Source organism: Primulina eburnea, chromosome 16, assembly GCF_022965805.1.
Source record: "Primulina eburnea isolate SZY01 chromosome 16, ASM2296580v1, whole genome shotgun sequence".
Lineage (NCBI taxonomy): Eukaryota > Viridiplantae > Streptophyta > Magnoliopsida > Lamiales > Gesneriaceae > Primulina > Primulina eburnea.
Window position 1 is genome coordinate 5,088,674 of NC_133116.1, and position 22,673 is coordinate 5,111,346.

At 34.6% G+C, this 22,673-nt stretch overlaps 2 protein-coding genes and 2 pseudogenes across 2 annotated transcripts; 2 read left to right on the forward strand and 2 right to left on the reverse strand.

The window, feature by feature from the left end:
- Window positions 1-71: 71 nt before the first annotated feature.
- LOC140816487 (uncharacterized) lies at window positions 72-2,297 on the reverse strand. The gene is made up of 3 exons (XM_073175804.1): window positions 2,089-2,297; window positions 1,356-1,698; window positions 72-329 (listed from the first exon to the last, which is right to left on the reverse strand). Exons 1-3 carry the CDS (start codon window positions 2,247-2,249, stop codon window positions 264-266), a joined length of 570 nt encoding a protein of 189 aa, XP_073031905.1. The 5' UTR covers window positions 2,250-2,297; the 3' UTR covers window positions 72-263.
- Window positions 2,298-2,971: 674 nt separating this feature from the next.
- Window positions 2,972-10,331, forward strand: LOC140816485 (eukaryotic translation initiation factor 2A). Its single transcript, XM_073175802.1, is given in 14 exon segments — window positions 2,972-3,366; window positions 3,450-3,636; window positions 4,041-4,275; window positions 4,378-4,446; window positions 4,982-5,083; window positions 5,183-5,223; window positions 7,096-7,128; window positions 7,130-7,230; window positions 7,925-7,988; window positions 8,066-8,162; window positions 8,247-8,371; window positions 9,800-9,822; window positions 9,899-10,012; window positions 10,089-10,331. Coding segments are annotated over 13 exon segments (1,563 nt in total). The 3' UTR covers window positions 9,990-10,012; window positions 10,089-10,331.
- Window positions 10,332-10,867: 536 nt separating this feature from the next.
- Window positions 10,868-13,303, reverse strand: LOC140817402 (putative pentatricopeptide repeat-containing protein At3g23330; annotated as a pseudogene).
- A 4,042-nt stretch (window positions 13,304-17,345) lies between these two features.
- Window positions 17,346-22,673, forward strand: part of LOC140817329 (uncharacterized) — a 28,681-nt pseudogene continuing 23,353 nt past the window's right edge.

Here is a 22,673-nt window from a genome sequence, read left to right on the forward strand (position 1 = left end):
CATATTGACAACATAATGAATATTTCCTCGCAAATAAGAATCATTGTATTTAATTCTAACTATAACATGGATTATAATGCCACAAAGTAACATGGCAAAAGTAGAAGTGAAAATCTACACAATCTCTGTTACATATTGCAGATCCAACCTTTCAGTAGCTCCTTGCAAGAGTTCCGAACAACTATCAGCAGAAAAGAAAAAGATACAATTTTGTTTTTATTCCTCCATCTAGCTTGAAAAATCTGAGCGATGTAATAATATTGCTACTCATTCATCACAAAAACAACATTGTTCTTCTTTGCAAAATAATGTGTTGTGTGATCTACCACCTGCACAGAAGAACAAAAAAACATAATTGGCGTGAAGAAAAAATTGAGTAAGATCTAGCAGGTGTTAATACTAGGTTAATAACCCGTCAAACGTTGGTACATGCTAAATTATTAACAAGATTACTAACTAAATAGTCGTAATACTTTGCACTGGAAAATCAGATTGGTGACAATTTAATGAATTTTTAAAAAACCCCTCAATTGTATCGCATCTAAGAAACAACCAACTTCCAGGGCAATAAAGACACGGATTCCAACCCAACTTGAAGAATGTGCACACAACCTTTTCTACCCAAAAGAAACTAAAGAAAAGGATTCCAGCTGAAAATGAGGAACAAGCCTAGGATATTTACAAGATAAAGATAAAGATAGATAGAAGTATCAAGCATCTTATGCGGATCTGACTATATTCGAGTTTCAGCCAATCTAAAGCTCTATAACTTCAAACAATGGCATTTCAATTAAATATTCTCACAAGTAACACTACGTCAGAGGAACTTTAATGTAGTCAGCCAGAACACCAATTCTAATCAGAGATAGCAATTCAGTGATAAGAATCTAAGCGAATGGATTTAAATTTGATGATCAGATCAATAGATTGATAATATTAATTTCAATGTATTAGTCAGATAATTTTGCATAATCTAAAATTAGTAACTTTGTCAACATAGCTCAAGGCACCCTTATGTTACAGAAGGTTTCAGTTTACTTTTATCACAATAGTTCCTCAGAGCAAAATCAATGTTTCCAAAAAACTGACAGGTGATCAAGTAAATGAATTCTGACAAGAAGAGTAAGAATCCATTGCTGAATTCCACAAAGGTAGTTCATTGAGCAGCAGCCACCGTTGATAATTTTTTCATGCATTATGGTCCACCAATCCTAGTTTTTATTGTTAAATTAACTCAACTTTACAGAATAACTGTCCCATTTATACAATTTTTGAAACATTCTTAACATAGTCAGCACTAACAATGTCAAACAAGAATCAGAAATTACATGGAGTTAAAAGCAAGAAGTGCTCACATTTGTATTGCTCAATTCCAGATTATAGAAGTCCATTGCTTTGTGCAGGAATAATGGGCCAGCATGCCATGTACCCTTATTAAGCTTCAAAAACTTGGGACCTGAAATTTTAAAAACACGCACATCATCAACAGCTGGAGGGACATAGAAATGACCACAATGCGATTGCAAAATGTCTGCTCCAACGACGCCCTTGATTTCACTTGGATCAACAAGAGATGGCTTGGCAACTCCAAGATACCATGAATGACCACCAATTGAACCAAGGCACTGGGTCACACTGGCGTGGTGTGTAATTGAGGAAAATTTGAGAGGCCGGTCTTCTAGATGCATGACATACAGCCTAGTAAAATGCAAAAAATAATATTTAATCATTATTTATACGGAAGTTTATAATTTAGCAGATTAAGCAGAACTAGATGAAGAAAAAAGCCAGAAGAACTTGATTAGAATGAAAAGCAGCACATCATTTCTTTATTATGATCCAACATCCACCGTTCGACATGAATTAACTGCTGACTTATACAGTAAAGTTGAGGTTTGCTCCAAAGACAATAGCTTGTAGTTATGATTCACAAAAGCAAATTTTTGGACAAAGGAAAACAAATCATTACTCAATTTAGTAATAATATTACCCGTTGCCCAATCGAATGTAGTTTAGATATCAAAACTCTAATTTCTAAATCTTCTTGACGATGGAATATAAATAAGTCATAATCTAGTTCGGGAAGACCTCGGTATCCCACGGGAGAGGTCGATCTGCGCGTCTTGGGGTCCGAACTCGTCGCCGTCCGGCGAGGCTTCGATCACTTGCCCGAATTCATGGAAGGACTCCGGGGTTGCTTCAATGGGATTCAGCCTAATCTCCGTCAAGTTGTTCGAGGTTGACGCCATGCCGGGAAAATGGACGGACCGCTCAGAATGACAAGAGCGGTGGCGCCATGGGCTACGATGGGTTTTTATTTTAAATTAAAATTATATATATTTAATAATAATTTTTTATTATTGTATTAGTTTCCAAAATAAATAATTGGATATATATTAAACATCCTTTAAGAGTCCTTGTTCTTCTGGCTGCTTTATACCTAGAAACCCTAACCCCATTGATATTGGCCGTCCAGTTCAACGGTGCGACGCTGTCGGGACGGCGAGCTTGTCTTCGTCGGCGGTAAATGTGTTATGTGTTGTAAATTAATGCATTATGTTATTCGTCATCTGAAGTCCGCAAGATTAGTTTTTGATGTTTTTGAGCCGTGCACTTTTTGATTTTAAGTCATAAGGATTTGGAAAATCAGATGTATGAAATGAGAACAGACTAAATGGGTTGTTCAGTCTTGGTTGAGATGAATTGAACTTAGAAAATTCTCTAATTTTTGGATTAAATTTGTTGTGCTTAAGCTGTTGGTAGTTTTTAATCATTGGTAGACTGAATTTGGATTTCTTTACTGTGAAGTCCATTGATGTATTATTCAATCACCAAAGTGTAATCTTAGACGAAGTCTTTTGAAATTTGATCATCAAATAAGCATGGCCAATTTGGTGGTGTCTGAATTTTGAGGGCTTCAATAATGAATAGTTAATCACCATATATTGCAGAGAATTGTATTTTATCCCTTATGGAAGTTGCCGACCCCTCAAAGTTGTTAGACATATTAGTAAGAGATCCAGAGGGTTTTTCAATTTGGAATGGCCCTCCATTTATCAATGGGCAACCTAGCATCAAGCATGATAAAGTTTTGTGCACCAGTACAAAGTTCAGTGAGGATGGATCGAAACTCACAGTTATGCGATCAGACTCTTTTATTAGCACATACGATTGCAAAAGCTTTAAAGAGATAAGATCTTTGCAAGTCCCGAATGTTCTTGCTTCCAGCATATCTCCACGTGGAACTTATCTTCAGACCTTTCAGAAAGCTACGTCACCACAGGATAAGAACATGATTGTGTGGAAGATAGATACCGGTGAATCTGTTTATCAGATGTTCCAGAAGAACATGACAAAGGCAACATGGTAATTGATATAGTATGAAGTAATTTTGAAATTTGACTGTTGGAAGGTTGAATGTTTACTCATTTGGTACTTGGTTTTATCAGGCCCTCTATTTGCTTCAGCTCTGACGAAGCTGTTGCGTGTCGTTTGGCAACAAATGAAGTTCAATTCTTTGACCCTACTGATTTCTCTAAAGGGATCATTCATAGGGTTAGAGTGCCTGGAATAGCTGCATTTGAACTTTCTAAAACTCCTGGATTGTATGTGGCAGCATTTGTTCCAGAATCAAAGGTTTTCATTTATTGACATCGGACTCTTAATCACTATTAACACGTTAATTAGTTTTGTCCATTTATATTATTTTAGTTAATTCCTTCAATGTTGAAATGGTTTATGCAATACTTATATTTGTTGCCCCTTGCCCTGAATTTAATGGGCTAAATATCACGCACTGTGGTTTTTAGAGTGCAATTTGTGGTGAAGCCTTTAGAGAAGATGCTGTCCGTATTGCTGATGATTAAGTAGTTAAAGGGTTGTCAGTACTCACGAGCATGGGAAGATTGTGAATTTTGAAGCACTCGATGGATTATAATGATTTTTTTAGTTATTGTTTAATTAACATATTCCATGGAGTTTATATGTGCTGCATTAGTGACGAAGGTAGCGCACATCTTAGCTGCTTACTGTTTCTCCAGGGAATGCCAGCCAATGTACAAATATTTACTTGTGCGAAGGAGGTACAAAGTCAACCTGTTGCTCGACGAAGTTTTTTCAGATGCTCATCGGTGCAACTGAACTGGAACCGTGGTTCCACCGGGCTTTTAGTAGTTGTGCAGTCAGATGTTGATAAAACCAATCAGAGTTACTATGGAGAATCAAAGTTGAGTTATTTGACGACAAATGGAACTCATGAAGGACTAGTGCCACTTCGTATGTTTCATCTATATCTTTCCGTTCTTTGGCTAGAAGATTCAGAGAGCCATATATTCATTGTTCTAATATCACTCGTTTTTGGCATCAATTAATTGTCAGGCAAAGAAGGCCCTGTTCATGATGTTCAATGGTCATATACTGGTAAGGAGTTTGCAGTTGTATATGGATGTATCCTTATTCTTCTTTGGATGGATTGAACTTGTGTTTTCAACTTACGAAGAAGAGGAAGCAACACAAAAAGAGTTAAGCGATATGAACATGTAATGATAGAACATAATGGATTTAGTGGCATTTACTTTTGGTTATTGGCTTGTCCCTTGTGAGATTACATTAATTTCCTTTTTTCGCAACTCTCCTGTGTGCTTTCACTGTTGATATGTATGATTTTCCAACTTCCAGAGAAGGCATTAGATGTATGTCGAAAGTGGTCTTGAACCAATATAAAGCTAGACAACTTGCGGAAGCAAAGGCACTGAAAATATCATCCTTATAGAAGTGCAATACCGTTATAGTTTCACAAATTCAGATGCTTCCCAGTACATGCCAAATGTAAAATAGTTGATATCTATTTCAGGGTATAGCCCTGGCCCTCAATTGACAACAAAGAAGTAAACTGGGATTTGTGTCCAACAGTCTAAGAAATCTAGCAAATTAAGCACGGATTTCTGTCTTAGAATTTTTCACTTTCTTGACTAAAGTTCAGTTATGCCTGCAATGGCAACTATATTTGACAAGAAATGCAATCCTTTACTGGAGCTGGGTACCGGTCCTTACAATACTATCAGATGGAATCCAAAGGGAAAGTGTATCCTTAATTAACAATGGTATTCATTTTCACTTGCTGCTCTCTAGTTTCCTAAAACAATATTTCCCATCTCATGTTCCCTTAAAAACTTGTATATAGTTGTATGTCTGGCAGGCTTTGGGAATTTACCTGGTGATATGGTATGCTCTTTCAGTGATTTTCTTTTTTCATTATTTGATGAGTTCTCTTGAAACTTGCCTTTGCATCCTTCCGCTGCTTTGAAGTTACAAGAATTCCTCTCTGATACCTTACTTTTTTAATTAACTCAGTTTTCAAAATCGAATATGAAGAACTATCATGTTGTAGTACTTAACTGATACTGTTATTTATTTATTATTATTTTTTTGAATTGTTTTCATTGCTGGCAGTGTAACTGTACACCAGATCATGACTGGGAACATACCATACTTAATTTTTGTGTAAGGGTATACTTGGTTGAAATGATAGATAAGCTAGCAATATGTTATACTGTTATTATTAAAATGGATGGATAGAAAGGGAATAGTTATAGAAAAATAATATTATGTAGGTTTGGCTGATTAAGATTGAGATAATGATTCAAAGATTGAATCATTTCTTTACTCTTCGAGTGTTATATATATGTCATGTTTAGTTTTGCCAACTAAGACTGAGATTGAAATTATGATTTGAAGATATAATTTACATACGATTTTCTACTTCATCGCAGTTCTTTTATAAATTCCACTTTCTACTGTACATCTTATTTTGTAGCTTCACCAAATTCTTCGAATTTTCTCTTCAAGTATTCCTCACTTTCTTACTAGTATTTAAGGTAAATACTTAAGAAATAATTGACTGTCAATTCAGAAAAGAAAGAAGGGACTGCCAAAAGTGCAAGCATATATTGGGGTTATAGTTGTGACGATAGGGGTTGTGGTAGGTTTCATTTGATCTGAAGATTTTCAAGATTATGGAGTAGTTTAGATGTGAAATTTTAGGTACATGAATATATATCCAATTTGTCGCCTTAGCTACCTTCACCACCTATGCTAGCTGGGTTGCTGCAGTCACCAGCTTGGTAATTTGAGAATGATAGATATCAGACTTGTCAGTTCCGAGTTCCTACCTGAACTTAGAAGTCTTAACAGTAAATCCTGGTGAGGTTGGGTGAGGTAATGAAAATTATAGTTAGCATTGACCAAGTGGGTGAAGTTGGTGGACCTATATATAAAGATTGTGCACTTCCTCAGAAACCTTGGCTATGATAATTATTTAATATAATCCTATACATATGTTATAATATGACCCTTGGCTGTGATAAGATCTTCTTCATTATCATTTGTTGTACCATTTTATGGTTTCAAAACAGTTCATCCCCTTTAATATAATCCCTCAAAGATCGTGCAATAAGTTTTTTTCATGTAATTATGGTACATTTGTATTACAATCATTATCAATTCCAAAACAGTTCAATTTGTCTTATACGTGTGTTGTTTCGCCAGTTCTTGGATGACCTTTATACTGAGATCCTGATCTAAGGGTGGACAATTGATCTAAAGCTAAGTAAGAGTTAAATCACTGACAGGGTTTCATTGAACCACGGAAAAGTTCCTATTAAACAATGATTGTGTAGATGCATGACTAAAATTAATTATTACAATTTAGTTAGAATAATTTTCTACGGTATTTATTTTAATATTTTTCGCCTATATAAAGGAATGATTCTATTTAATCTAAATGATAATGAGAAGACTTTTAGCTTTTGCACATTTGTCGTGAACACGGCATTTTTTGTCGTCTTGGAGGGCTTCACTTGGTGCATCCTCTACTTAGCCTTATGTGATGCGTTTTAGGTTCTTGCCAAAGTGCAGATGTTTGGATGCAAATTTTAGCTGCAACAGTATGATTTTGTAACTAATAGTTTTCAGTGAAACTATTCAGTTGTTTGTAAATGCTTCGCTTCTAGAGCTTTCCATGTAATTGTTCCTAATTTCTATTACTTATTCCATTTCCTGTGTTTTATGATCAAGTCGATTCAATTTCCTGTTCAGGCTTTTTGGGATTATTCGGAAAAGAAGAGGTTAGGGAACTACAAAAGCTGAATTATCAGTGACGAGTGAATGGTCTCCAGATGGACGGTTTTTTATGACTGCCACCACAGCTCCAAGGCTACAGGTTGACAATGGGTATGGTTCTACTTTTCCTATTGTCCTTCTATTCCTTCACGTGTTTTAGTAACTGAATGCAAGTTTCTTCAAAGAAGATCTCGTTAAAAGCTTCATAAAGGATATGTGCTGTAAAGCTAATTAAATACATTGGCAAAACTGGCATTTTGTTACGAGCCATTGAATTTGATTAATATATGTCCTCATTTCAATTAATGACTTTCAGATGTGAAATGATTGTAAACATGTAGCATATGGCTCTCATGCTATGTTTTGTTTCATCAGTCATGAAACAGACAAAGAAACACTCTAGCATGGTGCCTCAACTCAGTGATGACCCGTCAAAGATGACATTTTTATTTGTTATGTTACTGCATTAAGTACAACTAAAACTGCATGCCAAAATATTTTTGAGTATGAATATACACATCTATCGCTGTTGAAGCATTTATCAATACAAATATAGTTATATTCCTCATAAGGCTGTAACCTTGGACCACTACATCTTTGAAAGCCAACCTCTCTAGCAATAAGCGAAGCTGTTGCCACATTAAAAAATGTAGGTGCTTTAGATGATTTTGTCCTCTCTGTATTGGATTAACCATTAGATTTAAAGTATCGGGTCTAGATGGTTTTTGTGAGTGTTATTTTCATGCATTTAACTTTAAAATTAAATCCGTAATGTGTGTTTCTCTATTGCATTGTTTTGTTGAAGCATCAAAATCTTTCACCACAATGGATCGTTGTATTTCAAGACGATGCTTGACAAGCTATTCCAGGTAAGTACCTTTCATGCTGCCCTGCATTGAAATTATATACCCTGTCATCTCACATGCTGTGCTCTATATTAACACAGGCAGAATGGAAACCAGAGTCACCTGATAAGTTCGGTGATATTGCAGAAACTTTGAAGGCTCTCGACTCTTTGAAAATGGAAGACATGACAAAACAAGGTTTTTCATTTTAATCATGGTACACAATACTGCATATTTTTCGTTTATTGGAACATTTGGGTATTGACGTGTGACTGCTCTCAGGACAAGGTTCAAGAGCAGGTCAAGTGTCCTCAAGAGCTGATGCTTCTTCTGCCAACCCTCCCGTACATAAGCCTGCTGCTTATCGCCCACCTCATGCTAAAGCTGCGGCTGCAATTCAGGCGGAGGTACTGTTTGTGTCAATTTTAGGAAAAATATATTGTACTACCTTGCAAATCAACTTAAGACCAAGCAGACTGGAGATATCCGAAAAGTTGACAAAAGGTCCCAACCACTCAGACCCATTCAGTAAATGGGATCTTTATGGATGGATAGAAAACGGTGGTTGCACCCATCAACCCAGTGGCGGCGCCACATAGAGGCAGGGGGCTAGCTGCCCCCTTAAATTTTGATATGAAAAAATACCCCTAAACTTTTGAAATTATACACATAATTATTATTAATAAAACAATAGAATATCTTCTAAATCCCTCCACCATTAACCAACATCACACGTTTGAGGAGTGAAAAAATTATTTTTTATTCGTTATAATTATAATTCACCTCTGTTGCTCTTTGTTGGTATTCCAACCAAAGTCTTCATCAATTAATCGAATGGAAGATGAATATTTGAATTATAGTTTAATTACTTATATTGAAAAAAACATTCTTTATGGAATTACATGAATTTAAGACTGTATGGCACGAGGTACAGCTAAAGTCAAGTTCCATAAAGCTTCAGTTTGGAGAGGAACGACTTTTCCAGGAAAGTTATTTAGGATTTCATACGGAATTGACTCTCTTGTTGATGTGTTCGACGAGTAAAGGCATAATGGATTTGAGTCTATTTTAGCTTATCATTTAGTGTAGGGAAATCGTTTGAAAAATAATAATAACTCAAGGAAATTCGTCTATATTGTTTTTTTTCGCAAATGTTAGGCATGCTACATATTTTATATTAAATTTTAAGGATGAATTTGATTGGACTTACAATAGAAACCCAGGAGTAAAGTTATCGATTTCTACCAATCGAGCATCGAAGACTTGGATTTGCGTTTTGGCTACGACCTTGACAAGTTCTTTGTATTATCGATAAACTGCCATTTAAATCTGGATATTGTCAACCAACACTGAAATCATTCTTTCTGTATTCAACATTTACTGCGTTTCTGCATTGCATTCCTTCACTTCTAGGAGTAATATTTTTTGAGCAAACTCACAAGAAAATCTGAGAGCTGGAAACTAGTTGCATACTTTTAACCGGGTTGTCTTATCTAACAACTTTTCTGGGAGATATTAGTGGGTATTATCCTTCAATATCATTTGAGAATTTACAAGTCTGCGGCCAACATGTTCTCCTTTGCTAATGTCTTTGCCTCTTTGGACAGAACATACAACCTCTTGTTCATGATTGTTGTACTTGCGACTTTCAGCTGCGGTTGATTGCTGCAACTGACTTTGAACTCCCTGCTTTTTTTGTTTATCCTCCAAAGTAATATGCACATGACCTGTTTATGGCCCGAATTCTCAGATTTGGTCATTACAATGTATGCATGCGTGACTTTTGTTTGTCATTATATTAAAAACTGATATTTCAAGTTTTTTTTTTCATGCAGCTGTTTGGAGGAACCCCTCCTGGGTAAGTCCCCAAGGAAATTTTTCTTTCTGCTAAGCATTTAGATTTGTTGCTGAATATCCTCTGTTTGTCAACTTAGGGAGATGAGCAAGAATGCATCGAAAAACAAGAAGAAGAGAGAGAAACAAAAAGAAAAGAAAGCTGCAGAAGCTGCCAGTGGGACAACCTGACTGATATCCTAGCAGAAGCTAAGGTGAAGCAGTTTCGGCGAACAAGTTATCAAAGTCGAAGCACTCTTACTTTTTGGTGCTAATGTAATGAAACCATAGGTACTTGCATCAAACCAGATGAAATCGTGACTCAACGGGGAGGCATTTAAGGAGTTTGTTTTCTACATATAGTGGAGGCGATGCAAGTGTGTTGGGTATTCTGTTTCTTGATTTCTTGGAAATTCTGAACATTTTAGCTTCATACAAGACATGCTTGCCTCTCAGAGTTTTTGGTTGCATCCAAACTGTAATTTTCATTTACAATTGTATCATTATCTAAGGTTAAGAGGTTTAAAATAATTATCTGATGCAACACGATTGTTCTTATTTTATTCCTTGTTGATAATCATAATATAATTGATTTATTTGCTATTCGTATAAATTAATAATAATATTATTGAAAAAATAAAGTTTTCCCAAATATAATAACTTTAAATAATTTAAAAATGATATGTAGGAAATTGAACATGAAATATTTTTTTTTAAAGGGGTCACAATTTCTTAATTTTTTTAAAATATTATTTAGTCAAAAACCCATGAAGTTCGATAAAAAAATAAATAAATAAATAATAAAAAAGTTCGATCTTAATTTTTTACACAACGTTCTACTTGATGCTTGACGTTATTTAAAATTTGAAATTTGAACTGTCGCCTGCCCTTCTAATTTTTTAGCTTGCTGCATGCCATAGAGATATCAGGAGGAGCAAAGATATTTCTGTATTTTGGTTGTACTAAAAAGTTTGGTCTCTAATTACTAGAGACCCAATATAATTGGTCGGTGGTTGGTCTATAAATTAGAGACTGAATTATTGTATGATATTGATATCTAAATTAGCCATCGAAACAATAAATTTGTAAGCTCCAAATAGTGTTTTTCTTGCAGTTGATATAACTGAGGCAAGCTGTGTTGCAGATGTATTGATTTAAATGGTGGGACTGGGCTCTTCCTGCTTTACTTGGGATGTACTAAAGATGAAGCTAAATGCAGCAGTACAATTTGTATTTTCATTTTGCTACTCCACCAAAAACGCATATATTACAACCAAACTGTACTCCATAGAACTGTAAATCAAGTGTCCTTGGAATTATTGATGTATCTTGCAATCAATGCTAAGGAACTATCTCGGCTGCATTAAACAGTGCAGAATGAATACATACATATATTCTACTGTCTGCAATTATATTTTTCACGGCGAAATAAACTTTAAACCGTTGGCCACGCCAGATATCAATCCACCACTGCCTTGTTTCATTTGGAAAACTGCTAGTCTTTTTCATGGAGGGGATAGGTGACAATTCCATGGAAGCAGAGGGAGAAATACCTAAACACTTCGAAAGCTCCTAATGCAGTCTCTATCCCCGTTTTTTTTATGTTCACATGCAATGAAACTCAACACCTGAAGAACCTCAACATCTGAACTGGACTTGCCACATGCTCCTGAAAGCTTGACTTTTGCTCTACGGCTAGATCCAAGATTGACCTGGAATTTTTTTAACCTCCCTTTCATGCATCAAACCCCTTAACTGAGCGGCCTCGTCCCAAACATGGTTAGCTGAAAAAGTATTTGATAACAAATGATAAGAATCGCCTTCAAAGGCTCCAGCTCAAACAGTTTCTTTGAAACCCAATTAGCCATCTCAGCGTTTTTATGAATCCAGCAAGAAGATAAATATGCTTTCCAAACTTCCTGCAAATGAGAAATCCCGGTCTGATAGACAAAATCTTTGATCTCTTTCAAGTGACCCCCTCGGCCCAAGAGATCTACCATGCAAGCAAAATGTTCCATCTCTGGCTGAATGTGGAAGACTTCTATCATCATTCTGAAATACTCGCAGCCTTCTACTATCAAACCCGCATGACTGCATGCTGTAAGAAGCCCTACAAAACTCACTGCATTAGGCTTAATCCCCTCACTTTGCATCAACTCAAAAAGCTGAATAGCTTCTCTTCCCCACCCATGGTTTGCAAAACTCTGTATCATTACACTCCATAGCACGATGTTCCGAGTTTGAGTTTCTCTGAAAACTGAGCAAGAATCATTCAACTTTCCACATTTTGCATACATGTCAATCAAAGAGGAACACAAGATGACGTCGTTTCCATGTCCTAATTTGTGTGTACGAGCATGAATCTGCTGGCCAAGCTCCAACAGGGCAGTTTCAGCACAGGCAGTAAGAATGGTAGTGAGAGTAGACAAATCCACCTCAAGTTGCCCATGAATGATGGAGTTAAAACATACCAAGGCATTTTTTATCATACCTTGTTGAACGTATCCAGCAATCATTGTACTCCAAGAAACGGTTTGAGCCTTTTTATCATCATGAAAGCCCTCAGAACATCTACTCTGCAATTCACCAAAAACCACAGAAGCCTTCTCCATTTCCCTGCACTTACAGTACATATCAATAAGTGAAGTGGTGGCATATAAATCTTCATTTATTCCAATCCGAAGTATATGACAGTGAATCTGTCTACCTAGTTTCAAGCTCTTCAATGAAGATGCCAAAATCAATGATATAGAAAAGGTAACTTTATCAAAAGTGGGTCCAAATCTCGCCATCTCACAGAGAAGTTCCAATGCATCTCCCGCAAAACCATTTTGCAAAAGTCCGTTAAGGATAGTATTCCAACTCGAAACACTCTTAAATGGCAATCTCTTGAAAAAATCAAGAGATTCCTCCATCTCACAGTTGCTTAGATGAGCAGCCATCACTATGTTCCAAGAAATGGGATCTTTATCGTCCATCAGTTCAAATAATTTTTTCACACAAGCAAACCTTCCAAACTTAGCATAAAGATCAAGAATTGCATTGTTCAAAGGGACATCCACGTCAATCACATTTCTGATTATCCAACCGTGGATCGCTCTACCCATTCGGACCCCATCATCTCCACCACATACACAACACTTGATACCACTCGACAAAGTGAAGATATTGGGGGCAACAATTCCCTCTATCTGCATGGCACTGAAGTAGTCCAAAGCAGCCCGGTGATACCCACTTCGAGATAATTCCGAGATAAGAATAGTCCAGGTTCTAACATCTCTCTCAGGAATTTCGTCGAACAACTTCGTGGCGGCCTCAAAATGGGAATCTTTCAAGTAAAGGCGTAAGAGATAGTTACCATGATGTAGCAGACCGCCATTTTTTATGTAGTTAGAGTGGAAGATATATGCACATGTTTTTATTCTAGAGGGAAACAAAATCTTTTTCATCCAATTTCTGTTTGATTCTCACTTCTAATTAACAAATAATATAGGAATTGTTAAATTTTAAAATGACAATGTTACATTGATATTTAAAAACGAGTTATGATTGGTTATATATTTAAATTAAATCAACTTTATCGTGAATTAAAAAATGAATATAATCATCGTTCCAAATAAAAAATGACGAAGAATGAGAATGAAATTTAAAAAATTTAAAATAGAGTAAGTCCATATATCTATGAGTCGAACTCGTGCAATATAATACTCGAGCTTCCCTCTTTTATATTATTTAAGATGTGAGTTGATGAAATGAGCAGTTTTGTGGTTGAAATGTGGAGAGAACGAAAGGTAAAATTGAAAAAAAAAAAATTATGAGATCTACGTATCTTTCTTTCTTATGATGTGAGATCTGTATCGTTATTTTTTGTGTTTACTGACCAAACTTTAAATTAATACAATACTTTGTAAATCATGTTAGTCGGATAAATTATAATAAACAAGCACAAACTCGTCCACGAAAACGTGGATATGAGAAATCAAACTTCGTATGCAATTACTCATTTATACTCACTAGTAAGAAGCACGTGCGATGCACGTAAATATTAATTATTTAATGAAAATTAAAATTTGATTTTTTTAAAAAATAATTTGATTCATTTTTTTATTTATATTGATTTAATCTTTTGTCATATTAGACGAATAAATTAATTAAGAACTTATATACTTTACTTTCAAAATTGTTTCTCAAATTGAAATTCAAGTCGTTAATTTTATGTTATATAATAAATTATAATTAGCATAATATATTGAATGAATTGAACTGAAACAAATTTTGAAAATATATATATCTAAGAACCACGTATAAGGTATAATAACCTAAAAATCAACCAGATTATGGATTTTATAAATGCATAAATCATAATTTATATAAGTGAAGCAAACTAAGGACAAATAATTGTCAATTTAAAATATTTATGACTAACTCGTCAAAATATTATCAAACTAATGAAATAATAATAATTGATAATAAAATATAACCTATAATACTCAAAATTTGCTTTTAAAATTTGTTTTCAATCATTTTTACACGGTTGAAAGATTTTCTCAAACGGTTATAAATATTAACCACGTGAAAAGTGTGAAAGACGGTTCAATATTTCTAATGATATTTTCAACCAGTTGACAATCTAAACAACAAGATATAGTTTGAAGAGTTAGTCTCATGTGAGACCGTCTCACGGATCTTAATCCGTGAGACGGGTCAACCCTACCCATATTCAAATAAAAAGTAATATTCTTAGCATAAAAAGTAATACTTTTTCATGGATGATCCAAATAAGGGATCCGTCTCACAAATACGACCCGTGAGACCGTTTCATACAAGTTTTTGCCTAGTTTGAAATGTAAAAACTTGTGAATAGTAAAGACACGGGAATTTTATGGATGTAAAACACTCACACGTCACTCTTTCCTCTGTAAAAAGGATTCCACTAAAAGACTTTGTCTTATATATATATATATATATATATATATATATATATATATATATATATAAATATATATATATATATATATATATATATATATTTATAAGTGCGACTAAAATATTTAAACTTCTTATTATAGCTAACTATTTTAATTTTTCTATCAGATTCGTATTTTATGATATTATTAGTATATTAAAATTCATAATTATTGATATAAATTCTAATAAATAATTTATTAAATTCTTTACTTTCAATTCTTAGTTAAAAAATAATAAAATATATTAGTATTAAATTTCATATTATTATATTATTATATACTTATCATGTTATTGTACTATTGCATATATAATTATTTTTTTCTTATATCTTCATGTGATACTATAATTTATTACTTAATTAGAAATTACACAAAAATATAATTACAAAATTGCATTAAAATAATAAAATAACATGTAGAAAGAAAATTAAAAGGATAAAATATTTAAACTTAGTATAAAGATGGATTATTTGAGAAAGTTAATTTAGGAATTACATTTTATTCTTGAAGTGATATAAATTATGACAATCAATGTATATTGTAGTGATAATTCATTAGCAATTGTTAGACTATTAATTATATATGATGTGGAATAATTAGGCTACTAATTAATTATATATTAGGTGGAATAAATAAAAAAAATTGATATTTTCTTTTTACACTTACAACAATTAGAAATTTACAAATATATCTTTATTGAATTTTTGGATTTGTATTGATGAGGATGTCATTTTTATCTTTTGACAATTGAAAAAATTGTCAATTATCTACACTTACGTAGGTTTATAGATAAAAAAAATATATTTTTATTATCAAACATATATTCATTTTTAATGCATAGATTTCCCATAAATTATGTAGAAAATTTCCATGCAATTAATCTAACAACACACAATTTAAGGGGATGGTAGAAAATTTACAATGAAAAACTTTGTTATTATTTTTACACTTTTATAAGTATAATAGTTAAATATATATTCTTTTAATATTTTTAATGATTTTTTAAAATTAAAAAAAGCTATTGTTTTAATATTTTTTCTAAGAATTATGTATCAAGAAAATATTATTTCTCTAATGTATTTTTATTATAAAATATTTATTCAATTTTTATGTAACATTATTTTCAAAGATTCTTATGTTGCAATTTTTTATTAAAAAATAAAAACACTATTTTAATCCTTATGTATTTAATGATTGTGTAATTTTCATGCAATTAATCTAACAATACACAATTTATGAGAATAGTAGAAAATTTACAAGGAAAATTTTGTTATTCTTTTTGTACTTTTATAAGTATAATAGTTAAATATATATTCTTTTTAATATTTTTTGTAAGAATTATGTATGAAGAAAATATTATTTTTCTAATATATTTTTTATTATCGAATATCGATTCAATTTTTATGTAATATTATTTTCAAAATTTCTTATTTTACAATTTTCTATTAAAAAAATAAAAACACTATGATCCTCATGTGTTTAATGAGTTCAAAAAAATAAATACCTCAATTAAATACATAATCAATACATTACAAATCCATTATCCCAAATTTGTCCCGAAATTTTTTTTTTTTCTACCAATGCCCATGCAATTAATACAAACAATGCATAGTTTTTGGGCAATGTAGTAAAATCACAATCAAAAAATTTTGCCCATCATCCACACTTTTATAGGTATATAGATATATAGATTTATTACATCAATTAACAATAATTTGATATATTTATATTTAAATCTAAAAAAGTAGAGAAAAGCAGAGTTGTTATTCAAAAATTTCAACTCCCTCGTAAAACGATAGACCAGAATCAATTCACTTAGGCTGCGTTTGGTTGGAAGGATAGGATAAAATAATGATTAGTACGTAAATGATAAAGAAAATGATTGTGGTAGGATTGTAATATATGATGTAAAATAATATTATGTTTGGTAAGATTTTTAAGTGTAGGATAATTTTGAATTTATTGATGAAAAGATGAAATTGCCCTTTCTCTTCACGACGGCGACAGTGGTGGCGGCGGCCGGCGGCCGGGCGGAAATGGTATGCCGGAAAAGGTCGGCGGGTGAGATGGCCGGAAACGATTGCCGGAAAATTACCGACGGATTACGAAAAACCGTCGCTAATAGCGACGGGTTTTAAAAACAGTCGCCGATCTTGTTTAGATCGGCGACGGTTTGTCTCAAACCGTCGCTATTAGCGACGGTGTTTTTACAAATCGTCGCTAATTGGCTGTCGTCAGGTATTCGACCGGCGGTCGGCATTTCATCGCCTGTCGGTCGGTGGTCGGCCGCGGGCGGCGGTCCGTCGGTGGTCGGCCGGCGGTTGTCGTGGAGGCGGCGGTGGTTGCGGGAAGTGGTGGTGAGTTTGAATTTAGGAGAAGGGTAAAATTGGAAAAATAGGAGGTATTAAGAGTGGGATAAATAATCCTAGGGGGTGAGGAGGTATTATTTTAACCTACCTAATATAACTTAATCATACCTAGGAGGGATAAGGTAGGTTTATTTAAAAATGAACCAAACGCTGGATTGGGCTGGATAAATTAGTCTATCCCTACTAATCCATCAAACCAAACGGGGCGTTAGTCTTCCTCCCATAGACGCATATACTAACCACCCGACCCGCCCAAACTATACCGCTACCCTACCGCTTTTTTTTTTTTTTTGAAAAATTTATACATTTACGGTAATCTTCTGTGCGAATAACAATGGTAGAAACGGAAGAAGAACCGGGAATTGAAGTGCAGATAGAGCATGCCGTGCGCTCTCGACTTCAGCATTTCAAAGACCAAGCCGAGTATGTATGAATTATATGCAAGATATAGCACAGCTGTTGTTATTATTTTGATTTTTGTTATTTGTTTTGCTTTTGTTGGATGCACGAATTGCAGTTCGCTGACGTTGGAAAGCGTGAGGAGGCTGTTAGAGAAGGATATGGGGCTTGAGAAATTTGCTCTGGATGCACACAAGAGATTCATTCGCCAACATTTGGAAAAGGTGAATCGTTACCTCCTTTATTTCTTGCAATACTTCGCTGCCTCCTAAATACCGGAATAGAGAGAGTTTGCTGAGAACAATTGCCACTGATTCGAAGAGGATCTAAGTTTGCCTGTCCCGCTTTTTTTTAGTTGTTTCGTGTTTCAGTTTTCAATTTGGGAGTGCTCTTGTTAAGTTGTGTATGTATATGTTTGGCAAACACTTTCCCTGCTATACTTAATGTAGCTTGAGACTATTTTGACGTGAGAATTCTTTTAGATCATGGGTTGATTATGCATTGCGTAATTTTGTAGACAGTGGGCCCTGGTGTTATTGTGACGTCCCGAAATTTGAGATCCACGTGGACCACGTGCGTGCAAGTTATTAAATTCCTTATGTATTTTATTAAATAGTTTTAATGCATGTTTATTTCATTAAATTGTGTTTTAATTCATGATTTATGAATTTGCTTTATTTTAAATTATTACATGATGCACGTTAAAGCGTTTTCCTTGAGTTTTATGTTTCAGGCGATTATTCGAGGCGGGATCGAGGAATAGAGACCGGCGACGATTTTTGGAAATCTTAATGCGGTATTTTATTTTAAGCTAAGGATGAGGCATTTTAAATAATTTATTTAGTTTAGTAATTTTAAAGCCTAATTTATTTATTTAGTGATTTTAGAATTTTAAAACCTTTAAAGATATGACACTTGTGTATTTTATTTTAAATTAAGTGATTTTATTTAAAGTAATAGTATGTTAGTATTTTATTAGCATTTTGATTAACATTTTATGTGGCATTTATTTAGCCTTTGATTTACCTTGCTAATTATGTAATTAAGCTAAATTATCCCCCCTAATTACCCCCAAAACTCACGCACACACTCTTACACCCACACACATACACGACATTTCACACCCACACACACACACATTCATTCTCATAATTTTTAGAAGAGAAAAACCTAGGGTTCCTCAAGCATAAGCAGCCGCCCCTTCCCCTCTAAATTTTCAGCAAAGTTATGTTGAGTTTTCTTCAAAGAAATCGTTCCACGATCGTCCCGGATCAAGCCTCGCTCCATCTCCGCTTCGGTGTCGTCGTACGGTACTTTTTAATAATCAAAAGGCACGTATAATCTGTTCTTTCTGTATCGATCAGGTCATATTATGTGTTGCGTTGTTTTATGCGTAAAATTTTGTGTGTGACGTTCGTCGTTTGAGCAGAAATTTATTTAGATCGGTTTTGAATAAATTTTAGATCTGAAAACTCGTTTTTGCTGTTCCCGTGTAAACTGCGAATTTTCGGTGCATATTTTGAGAAAACTTTTAACTACGAAGTCGTAGAACTTTTCGATACCTTCGATTTGATATATGATTCGAAATTTTTGGACAAAAATTGAGTGAGTTATGGCGTTTTTCGTGGGACTGCTCAAACTGCGACTTTTACGAAAATTTGTGTCTTGAAGTTATTTGTTGCAGGCTTCATTGGAGATCGACGGGCGATCGTTGTTGCACATAGGTATGATCATTATGATGTTGGGTTGGTATTTTGTATGTCGTTTAGTGTCGATAGGTACTCGAGCACTTTAGAAGTCGTGGGTATCGTTTTAATGTCAAATGCCACGTTTTGAATGGTACGTGTCGTAGGGTGAATGTCGTCGCTTTGGGAATTGGTACGAATATGGTCTTATGTCATAGTATGCTAGGATGGGTCTCGGGGTGTCGTTTCATAGTCCGTGCAACCGAGTCTAGAAGGTTTAGCAAAGCATGTATAGAATTTTCGTAAGCCTTCTTGTCCCGAGGGTACACGGACCCTCACCCGGACCCCCACACGGGGTTCGTGCCCTTGTTCCACCCGAAGTGTCTTTTTCCAGAGAGTAGACGGACCCTTACACGGACCTTGGCACGGGATCCGTTCCTTTGCTTCTTTTCGGAGTCTTTCACCCGAGTCTACACGGACCCCCACACGGAGGTAGGCACGGGGTCCGTGTCCCTTCTTTCTTCCGGGCATTTCCTTTGCAGTAGGTAGACGGACCTGTACACGGGCCCGGGGTCGGGGTCCGTGTACTCACGTTTTTGGGAAAAATAATATTGTTGCTTTTAAGATTGATGTCCTGGTTCAGTGCAAGGGTTATCAAGGTCATGTCATGGGAAATTACAGAATGTCCTAAGAAATGATTGAACTCAAGAGTAAATATGATTTCTACGTTAAGTTATGCAAATTCAAGCTAGTATGTACAGCAGCGACGGCCCCGATCGAAGTCCAATGAATCCCTCAACGCCAAGTAAGTATGTATGACGTGCAAGAAAATATTTTAAGTTTTTGAGGTATGCTAAATGTCTTGTGACCAAAAGTGAATGGGTTTGGAAGTCGGTGAACGTGGCCGAGGACCTCTCCGTCCCGTTAAATTATGAACGGGTTTGAAGTTAGGATTGGAAAGCGTTAAATTATGAACGGGGACCAATCCGCCCGTTAAATTATGAACGGGTTAGATCGTGGTTGTAAAGCGTTAAATTATGAACGTGGATCAACTGGCCTGTTAAATTATGAACATGGATCTCATGTATGTGGCAGTGGATACGTCCCTATCAGCCCAGTACTGTGGTTTGTCTGATCAGACGTTTATTATGTATGAGTCACTTGCTTTGAAACATCCTCTACGCAAAATGATGAAGTTATGTATGTTCAAGTATGTTCAAGTATGCAGCATGTTTATGAAAAGTTTAAGTTATGGCACGTCGAAGTATGTATGTACGTATGTTCAAGTTTTAATACGCAAGTTCAAGTTCAAGTTATGTATGTCCTATTTTAAAGTTGAATGTGATTTTATTATGTAGTACTCGTTATTCCAGTTTATACGTGTTGAGTCTTTAGACTCACTAGACTTGATCGATGCAGGTGAGTATGTTGTTGAGGAGACAGGAGGTGGCGACCAAGGGGCAGGCTTGGACTGAGCGGGAGGCTAACCCGAGGACCGCAAAGTTTATGTTTTTACGCCCATGTTATTTTACGATTTTTATGCAAGTTCAAAATACTCTGATGTTATGTTTCATTTCAAGACTTTTGGAGCAAGTGTTTCTTTTTAGCAAATTTTATTGGTGATGTCGATTTCAAACGTTTTTATTGATGAAGGATGTAGTGACGACCGTATTTGATTTCATTTCCGCATTCCTTTTAGTTTAAAAGAAAATTTTTAATTTTTCCGCAAATTTTGAGTAGTAAAGAATACGGTTCGTTACAGTTGGTATCAGAGCGGTGTTCTTGTAAAGGGTTATGCCTACTGCCAGTCGCAAGAAGCTCTCGAAGTCACACCTCAAGTCTGTAAGTTTTAAAGTTTTAAAGTCTTTTAAGTAGTAAGCATGAAGTCATGATTTCGGCATGTGCATGTTTTAATTCTATCACCTGTATGTTTATATGACATACGTTTTGGAGTACGGGTTTGCATGTCGTTATGAGTTGAGAATGGATCTTTAAAATTTTTATGCATGTTACGACATGAAATGAAAAACTATTTAATTTTCTTGCACGCTGGTGTGGTGGAATTGGACATGAGTAAGAATTTTGCTTTTGGGCGTTAGAAAAAGTTGTAAATGATTTTTCTATATTAATTTTTGGATAGTAGTACTGATGTTAGACTAGTGAGTAATAAGTTAAACTTGAAAAATACGAATGCTTTTGGGACTTGTAGATTTTCTAAGAAATTACTGATGGTTTGTGGTTGCTAGCTGAGTTGCTTTTTGAGAACTCCATGTAAGGATTTATTTATTTGAGACTACGACGATATTTGGAAGTATACAAGAATAGAATTTATTTAGGATGCATGCTCCCCCTAGTTGGATTTAAGGATTTAATTGCACGAATTGAGAATTTTAAGGACCTAGTGGTAATGACCCATAGTTCCAGGACCTAAGTGCAAAGATAAAAATCCTAAGGGACTAGTTTCGAAGTTATCGTTTGGGATTAAATTCCGAGTTTCGAGGATTTTAAGGTTTAATGAGACTAAAATCGAAGATTTTATTGGGGACCGGAAATGCAAATTTTGAAGAGTTGTATGGCCAAAAATGTAAGTTCGAGAACTTTAAGGGTCAAATTGCAAATTCAGAAAATTTTGGGGATTAAATTCGAATTTTTGAGGAACACTTGGGTTAAATCAGTAAATTTCGAGGCTATGAGAATTGAATTTGGGTCTAATAAGCTTAAAATTTTTGAATTTTATGTTGCGAGGAACTTACACCATGGAATTAGGAACACCAAGAACTTATGGGTAAATGTGGAATTTCCGAAATTTAAGACAAACTGGATAATTTTGAGGAAATAATGAATTGATGCTACAATTTTAAGGAATTTGGGGGACTAGTTTAGCAGTAAGTGAGAATTGAATGGTTTAAATGATAGGAATTTTCGATGATTTAAGCTCGAAGGGATCATTAGAACCTTGAAGTATCTGGGTTATAATATTATAAGAAATGGTAATCAAGGGGATTGTAAGATGAATCGACATTGGGCTCGAAAAGTTAAGCGCTAGTGAAATTAATGTGCGGCAAATTTAAAATTCAGGATGATAATGATTTGAGGTAAAGTTGATCGTTTAACTAAGTTATAAGAGTAGACATTGAGTTAGCGAAAATTTTTTTGGGAACTTAAGTCGATGTGTCATAAGTTTTAGTCTTGATTGTAACAGTTAAGCTTGTACCTTTGTTGGAATTTGATTTTCTAGAAAGTTGGGTATGTTTGATGGTTAGGTTAATCGATATGCTAATATAAGAATTGAGGTAGACATCTTGTCTTGAGAAATTTTTGTAAGTTATTAAGAAACTTGGGAGTAAGTGAATATGTGTGTTGGAATTATGTTATCCAAAACTATTTGGGTTGAGTAAGGGTGAATTTCAAATTTATGGGGACATTTGTTCATACGGAATTTTTGGGTGAAATAAA

Bases quoted from the DNA above. Each gene is read 5' to 3' on its own strand.
- LOC140816487 (XM_073175804.1), bottom strand. From the start codon at position 2,249: ATGGCGTCAACCTCGAACAACTTGACGGAGATTAGGCTGAATCCCATT. The intron at 1,699-2,088 runs GTCTTCCCGAAC...GCATTTTACTAG, and splicing joins CTCTCCCGTGGGATACCGAG to GCTGTATGTCATGCATCTAG. The intron at 330-1,355 runs GTGAGCACTTCT...TCTTCTGTGCAG, and splicing joins TGGAATTGAGCAATACAAAT to GTGGTAGATCACACAACACA.